The sequence below is a fragment of the Borostomias antarcticus genome (assembly GCF_949987555.1).
Source record: "Borostomias antarcticus genome assembly, chromosome: 30".
Taxonomy (NCBI): domain Eukaryota; kingdom Metazoa; phylum Chordata; class Actinopteri; order Stomiiformes; family Stomiidae; genus Borostomias; species Borostomias antarcticus.
In genome coordinates this window covers 6,374,119-6,382,231 of record NC_140263.1, presented here as the reverse complement: position 1 = coordinate 6,382,231, position 8,113 = coordinate 6,374,119, and the positions used below count along the sequence as shown (strand labels likewise).

The following is an 8,113-nucleotide window of genomic DNA, read 5'->3' as shown; positions in this document are numbered from 1 at the left end:
GATGTCATCCTGCGCATTGGTGGTGATGTCATCCTGCACATTGGTGATGTCATCCTGCGCATTGGTGGTGATGTCATCCTGAGCACTGGTGGTGATGTCATACTGGCATTTGTTTGCGCTAACAGTGGGGTCGTCCTGGCCTCTACTACGGGGTCGTCCTGGCCTCTACGACGGCCTCAAGTTGTTCCAGAGACAAAAGAGGACATTTGCTTTGAAAGGTTTTTCTTTTTTGCTTCAAGGATGTGGAACATTCACGCACTCATCCGCCGTTCAAGCTGGAACGGAAGAGTTGGTTCTGCCCAGTGGAGTCATGGACTTATTTGAATGATCTGTTTACAGGAAGCCTGCTACACCAGCACCTTGCTCTACATCCCACACCTACCCCTACCCCCTACCCCTACCTCTACCCCTTAACCCTACCCCTACCCCCTACCCCTTAACCCTACACCTACCCCCTAACCCTACCCCTTAATCCTACCCCTAACCCTACCCCTAATGATCTGTTTACAGGAAGCCTGCTACACCAGCACCTTGCTCTACATCCCACACCTAATGGACCCTACCCCTACCCCCTACCCCCTACCCCTACCCCTACCCCTTAACCCTACCCCTACCCCTACCCTTAACCCTTAACCCTAACCCTAACCCATGTTACTGCGCAGCACGTCATGCTCTCCATCACCCAGGATCTGTCAAATGAAGTTCTTCAAAACATTTACAGCAGAAAGTGGAATGAAATGCAAGTTTGTGCCATTTCAACAGTTATTGTGTCTAATGATGATGGTTACGGAGGAGAAACCCAAGAGGAATGAGAATAGGAACCATGTAAACAACAACAACCAGGTAACAATCACATTCCTACAGGAGCACCAATCACTTTTGCCAGAGTCAAAACAAATACAGCTACAGACATTTTGGCACAGAAGGGCCGTAGCAAGCCACTTTTCACAAACCGCCATTCTGACTGCTTAGCCAGGTACCAAAAAGAAATATTCTGTTAATGAAAAAACTAAATGAATCAACTATTGTACTTGTAGGTTCCAGACCTTCACCAGCACTGATTCGACAATATGAACAAAGAGCTGCGTTTTACATGCTAGCGTCCGGTAAGAGCTGGAGGTGAGGGACACGAAGACAAGCGCTGCTGTCTGGCCTGGGCAGCGTCCGCGAGACGCGTGGACGGACAGACGGACGGACGGGCGGCGGAGCAGGGGGCAGCCTGGTTCCCCTGGGGGGCAAAAACGGTCTGTGTGTCTGTGCCGGTTGCAAGGGGGGGGTCAGAGGGGACCAGGATGGACAGCAGTCCCTGGAGGAGGACATGAAGGGACCAGGATGGACAAACGCTGACATGAAGAAACCTAAAGAGAAAAAAAAACAGTAAAGTAAAGTGTGTTCCTGAAATGATCCACAGAGATCGGAGCTCAGACGGCCGTGCAGGGATCCAGAACGAAGAGTTTCCAAACACATCCGATCCGTGAGATTGAAACTGGACCATCCGATCAACAGCAGAACAGCGCTGAAAACCGACGCTACCAATCAGAGCCACTGCCTTCGTCTCCAATAGGGTGAAGGATCTGCTTTACCACAAACAAACTGGAGTGGAAAATCAAAACAAAACATTCACCGCTCCATTAGGAAGGACTTCCCTAAAGATGTTAGATTTAGTTTAACATTCTGCTTCTGCAATGCAGGTCTCAATCTCTCAAACTGTTTCCAGTCACTTTTAGTGAGGAAATGTGGAGGAATTGAGCGCCGTTTTAGTTAGTCTAGTTGAGCGCCGTGTTGAGAGACTGACTGAGTCTCATGTAAACATCCTTACCTGGAAGCTCCTCCATCTCATCCTGCTTTGGTGTCCACCAGCTGCAGCTGCACATTGCCAGGCATGGCGTCACCCTCGTAGCCACCCTTCGACTGCATCTGGCTCTGAATGGAGTTCACCTGGGAAAGACGCAACACTCTACCGGTCAATAATAATAATAATAATAATAACTTTCATTTATATAGCACCTTTCATAAAACCCAAGGTCGCTTTACATAGGGGCAGAACAGACAAGAGACAAACTTGTAAGATTTGTAAGTGATGAGGAGGGTTTTGTAGGTGATGAAGGATTTGATGGTCAGACCCAGGACACCCAAATACCTGATCCAAGAAACGTTCACGATGCTCTACTCATGTTCCATCCAGTACTCGCCTAACGACGAATGTCGTTGATGAAACCTAGGTTTTAATGTGGGTCCAAGGGTAGCGTCTCCATATTAGAAGATCAAAGCGATCCATATCGCTACACGAGACACGTCAGGAACTTCTCATGCTGAAATAATGCAGGCTGGCGGTGGCCAGAGACCATCTGCGTGAATAATCGATCTTCCGTCTCTGAGGCTCAGATGTCCAGATGCGCTGGTGGAATCTCTGGCGCCGCGATGCACGCCACGCAGTCCGGAGGCCCGGGAACACACAGTCAACACACGCCACGCACGCCACGCAGTCCGGAGGCCCGGGAACCCTAACCCTAACCCTAACCCCAGTCCACAGAACGGCCAGGGGTCCGATCGCTAATGCGCACTGGAGAGTCTGACCCTTGTGTGTCCAGTGATAGGAGATTCATAGGTACTCTATGAGGATGTTTACTTCTACGACATGATAGGACTGAATTAGGGTGGAGATGAGTAGACTGGAAGAAGGCAGCTGGAGGTAGAATTCAAACCTCTAGTTGGAAAAGAGGCGTGTAACTACTACACCACCCCACCTCTATAACCTCTAAAACCTCTAACCTCTATAACCTCTAAAACCTCTAGAGCTTCTAAAACCACTAAAACCTCTAGAGCTTCTAGAACCTCTAAAACCTCTAAAACCTCTAGAGCTTCTATAACCTCTAAAACCTCTAGAGCTTCTAGAACCTCTAGAACCTCTAAAACCTCTAGAGCTTCTAGAACCTCTAAAACAGGGGTGTCAAACATACGGCCCGCGGGCCAAAACCGGCCCGCCAGATGGTTCAAACCGGCCCACGAGACGACGTCCAAAATTAATAAAAAGGAACAGATATTCCAAATTTGTCCAGCAGAGGTCGCACTGACATAACGAGAGATCCGGAAATAAACAGCACGTGACAGCAACGCGCCCAGAATCATCTGGCAATCTTGCCTTATCGTTATTAAGCTCTTGTTGTCAAAATTACCCACGGTTGCACCGTCATTACCAAAATGTCTGTCAAAACGGAGAAAAGTTGACACAGAGTGCAGAGTTTTCCAAGAAAAATTGACTGATTCTTATTTATTCACAGAAGTGAAAGGGAAACCTGTGTGCTTGGTGTGTAATCAGCAAGTTTCAGTGCTCAAGGAATATAATATTCGACGCCACTATGAGACTCATCATGGTGAAAAATACAACCATTTGCGAGGACAACTGAGAATAGAGAAGATAAATGAATTGTTAGTGGGTCTGAAGAAACAGCAGTCTGTTTTTACCCGTAGCCGAGAGGTCAGTGATGCAGCGGTGAAAGCTAGCTACCTTATTGCTAACGAGTTAATGTTAGGATCCAAGCCATTTTCTGAGGGCGAGTAGTGAAAACATGCTGAAGGCTGCAGAAATCGTGTGCCCTGAAAAGCGACAGGCCTTTGCCAACATTAGCCTAACGAGGAACACTGTCGCAGATAGAATTTCAGATCTCTCAGCAGACTTGGACAGCCAAATGAATCACAAAGTCAAGTCATTTGTTGCATTTTCGGTTGCAATTGATGAGAGCACTCTGAAGAATACAGTTCTGTTAAAAATAACATTTACTGTGGTAATGTAATATTTAAAGACCATGAACATTGTGCAGTATAATATCAGTCAGCAGCTTCAGCACAAAATAGTTTGGTCTGGTGTAACTCTATTGCTCATGCACTGCTATCACTTTTATGGGTTTTTGAAATGTACAAATTTAATACATTTACAAGGCAGGGTGATAACGTTCTTCATAGCTCCCACTTTAGTTTGTGCATAGTGTGGTGAGTCAGTTCAGGTGGTCAGATGTGAAAATGTATCTACTGTACATTAAAATAAACAAGTTGTTTTAATCAAAGTGAAATGCCATTTTTTCAGTTCCATAGGCCTATCTGTGAATAAATGTTTTGTGCCTTTGTAGATCCACTGTGATCTGTGAGTTATAATGCACATATATAGGCTAAATGATAAATTAAGGCATAATATTGAAATATTGAAAAACAAAGGTAAAGATTTGGAGTTGACGTTATTTCTAGGTTATTTTGCTATTATTTTACTGGCCCGGCCCACTTGAGATCAGATTGGGCTCTATGTGGCCCCTGAAGCAAAATGAGTTTGACACCCCTGCTCTAAAACCTCTAGAGCTTCTATAAAATCTAAAACCTCTAACCTCTATAAACTCTAAAACCTCTAAAAACTCTATAATACTCTATAAACTCTAAAACCTCTATAAACTCTATAACCTCTAAAACGTCTATAAACTCAACCTCTATAATCTCTAGAACCTCTCCAGGTCATCATCAGCAGTGGCTCGGACATCATCTTTCACACTCGTCAAATAGTTGGTAAAGTCTTGACAGCTTTTACTGTCTTCAGACATCTGACATGACGTGTGGCATTTCCTAACTGTCACTGTGGTGTTTCCTAACTGTCACTGTGTTCACACATCTGTCCTGTGGTGTTTCCCAACTGTCACTTTGGTGTTTCCTAACGGTCACTGTGTTCACACGTCTGTCCTGTGGTGTTTCCTAACTGTCACTGTGGTGTTTCCTAACGGTCACTGTGTTCACACGTCTGTCCTGTGGTGTTTCCTAACTGTCACTTTGGTGTTTCCTAACGGTCACTGTGTTCACACATCTGTCGTGTGGTGTTTCCTAACGGTCACTGTGTTCACACATCTGTCGTGTGGTGTTTCCCAACTGTCACTTTGGTGTTTCCTAACGGTCACTGTGTTCACACGTCTGACGTACCGAGTTCATGCCGCTGAAGAGGTCTCCTGATCCCACGTGGGCCGTGTGGACGAAGTTGGTGGGCTCGCCGATCATGCTCCTGTCGATGCGCCTTCGCCGTTTCTGGAGGGTGAGAGGGGGGGAGAAAGTATCAGGCCATTAGGCCTACAGTGTACGTCAACTTTTACAACTTGCGTGGTTTACATTTCCAATACTGTAGTAGAGTTGTGTTCAGATTCTGAGGGGTGAATTCACTAAAGGACTGCGCAGCTTTGTGCCAGCCTGTCCGCCGATCATGGCAGCAGTGATCGTTACGAGGCGAAGGCATCGCAATGCCAGGCATGTTGTTCGTGAGAGAATATTTAGAAGAAGAATGTCACTTTTTGATTTAACAATAGAACCACCGCGGCTCACTTTATAGCCTGCCTATATCAGCCAGTAGCCGTTCTATGGACGTAACGTAAGAACGCATAGTTATGTGAGCAGTATGGGTGATATGAGAGCAGTATGGGTGATATGAGAGCAGTATGGGTGATATGAGAGCAGTATGGGTGATATGAGAGCAGTATGGGTGATATGAGAGCAGTATGGGTGATATATGAGCAGTATGGGTGATATGGGAGCAGTATGGGTGATATGAGAGCAGTATGGGTGATATGTGAGCAGTATGGGTGATATGAGAGCAGTATGGGTGATATGTGAGCAGTATGGGTGATATGAGAGCAGTATGGGTGATATGAGAGCAGTATGGGTGATATGGGAGCAGTATGGGTGGTATGTGAGCAGTATGGGTGATATATGAGCAGTATGGGTGATATATGAGCAGTATGGGTGATATGAGAGCAGTATGGGTGATATGTGAGCAGTATGGGTGATATGTGAGCAGTGTGGGTGATATGGGAGCAGTATGGGTGATATGAGAGCAGTATGGGTGATATGAGAGCAGTATGGGTGATATGAGAGCAGTATGGGTGATATGAGAGCAGTATGGGTGATATGTGAGCAGTGTGGGTGATATGGGAGCAGTGTGGGTGATCCAGGATGGGAGATCCAGTAGGCTATGTGAGAGTGTGCACACTGAGGTGACTGGAGATGAGCCAGCGGGTGAATCGGTCCTCTGGGTGCAGGAATGCGGGCCCTAGGCGCCAGGGGCCCTGCGCTGTGTTTAATGTAAACAACTCCTTGACACCCAAAATAAAATTGACTTCAGCGACAGACAAATGAACTCCACTCTTAAAGGGTCTTAACTAGTTGTCAGAGTTATTCAGCTCACATGCAGTCCAGAACACACAACCTACTCAGCTGGTGAATAACGACCTGACTGGCGGTGTTCAGATGCATCTTGCAACATTACATAGTTGATTCAGGTTCCAACCCGTCGTGAGGCCTGAGGCTTAACATATTATCCCTACTGACAGCCAGGACATGGCCTCCTTCTGATAACGCTGCAGAGAAGAAGACGCGTACGTGTCGGTAATTGCTTATGCCTCACAGTGCAGTTGCTATGACAACTGCTTTTCTGATAACGGAGGCAGGGTGAGGCCAGGACTTCCTCCGTGTTCACACACCCCTGATCAGAGATCTACGAGTCACACACACCCCTGATCAGAGATCTACGAGTCACATCCCTGATCAGAGATCTACGAGTCACACCCCTGATCAGAGATCTACGAGTCACACCCCTGATCAGAGATCTACGCGTCACATCCCTGATCAGAGATCTACCGTCACTTCAGCGTTTCACACACTCTTCCTCCAACACGCCACAAAGCCGCTCAAACACACTGATGGCGCGTTCTCAGACCAGAGCCTGGCTCGCTGCTTTCTTCAGAAGACACATTCCCCTCATGTTTTCTGTGGACCAAAATAATCCTCGTCCTCGTTTGTATGTTGTTCTTTCAACTGAATCTCAGTTTAATGTCAGCCTGGCGACGGAAAACTGGATCTGCTATCTGTTGCTAGGGATGAGTCATCGGCAAAAACTGGTCCTCGGCGACCTCAGCGTTTCCATGGTATCAAGTGGCTTACCAAATAACTGGTTAATGGAATCCTATCCATCCTGGGAAAGTCTGCCTGTGTTCTCACTCCGATAAACTCTGTTCATACATGGAGATTTATAAATAGTGGGTTAACTAACTTTTGTTAGTATCAGAGAAAACGATGTTTACTGAAGGAATGATTGAAACAAATTGAGAGCACTGCTAATTCTAGCAACATCATTTGCATTAGATGGAGCAAAGCATGACAGGAAGTTGAACACTAGCGTTCTGGAGTTTTTACCTCTGATATTTTCTGGAGTGCTTCTGCTACTGATATAACAATGTTCACTGGATCACATGATTAATAGTTCACTGTCATAGTTTGGCCTACATGTATGACTTAACGAGCCGTCTGTTTACCTCAATTAGCTTAATTACTATGCCTCCAGGTTACCACATAATGCTAATTAGACAGCCTAGCTTGCATCTGGCAGTTCATCAGACGCCCTGATCCTCGACCCCCAGGACCCGGACCACCGGTTCACGGTGCACAGCAAGGCCTTCCACGCCTCGTTAAGCACTACAGTGAACCACACAGTCATAGAGCGCCTCATTAAGCACTATAGTGAACCACACTGAGTCATAGAGCGCACACATGCTGACCTGCGGTCAGAACTAGCCACAGTGAAAGATGATCCATGTCAGTGATGTCAATGTTCACCATTCACTGCAATCCTCACACATTCGGTGCTTCCAAGCCCAGTACTGTTTGAACTCAGTCGATGAGCCGATGTTGAGGATGGTCAGGTAGCAGGTGTGGTGGATGGTCAGGTAGCAGGTGTGGTGGATGGTCAGGTACCAGGTGTGGTGAGCAGCCTACATCGGAAAGGATAGTCTACAGTTTGCGATACAGGTCAAAGGTCAAACCATATCTTAAGTACCTACACTCCAGACTGGTCTATAGTCGTCCAATCAAAACTTCATCTGCTCAACCTAGTGAAGGATCCTGGGAAATGTTCCCTTGGCCTGGCGTCTCACAGAGCTGAGGATCCCTCATGATCTCTCCCCAAAGCCCCTGACCTCCTGCTGAGAGGTCACCACACTCACTAAATACTAAACTAATAGGTTTCAGGGCAGAATGCAAATAACCCATGATACCCAGGATGTAGCTAGACTACCGGAATCATCTAGAATGACAA

General features: G+C 46.6%; 1 protein-coding gene across 5 annotated transcripts in view; it reads right to left on the bottom strand.

The window, feature by feature from the left end:
• Window positions 1-656: 656 nt before the first annotated feature.
• Window positions 657-8,113, bottom strand: part of cdc42se2 (CDC42 small effector 2) — a 29,233-nt gene continuing 21,776 nt past the window's right edge. For all 5 annotated transcript variants that reach the window (XM_084460206.1, XM_084460207.1, XM_084460205.1 and 2 more), the window contains 3 exons: window positions 4,957-5,058; window positions 1,820-1,938; window positions 657-1,358 (listed from right to left, as the gene is read on the bottom strand). In XM_084460206.1, the coding sequence (XP_084316332.1) occupies window positions 1,837-1,938; window positions 4,957-5,058 (204 nt within the window). In that variant the 3' untranslated portion in view covers window positions 657-1,358; window positions 1,820-1,836. The remainder of the gene's footprint in view (window positions 1,359-1,819; window positions 1,939-4,956; window positions 5,059-8,113) is intronic.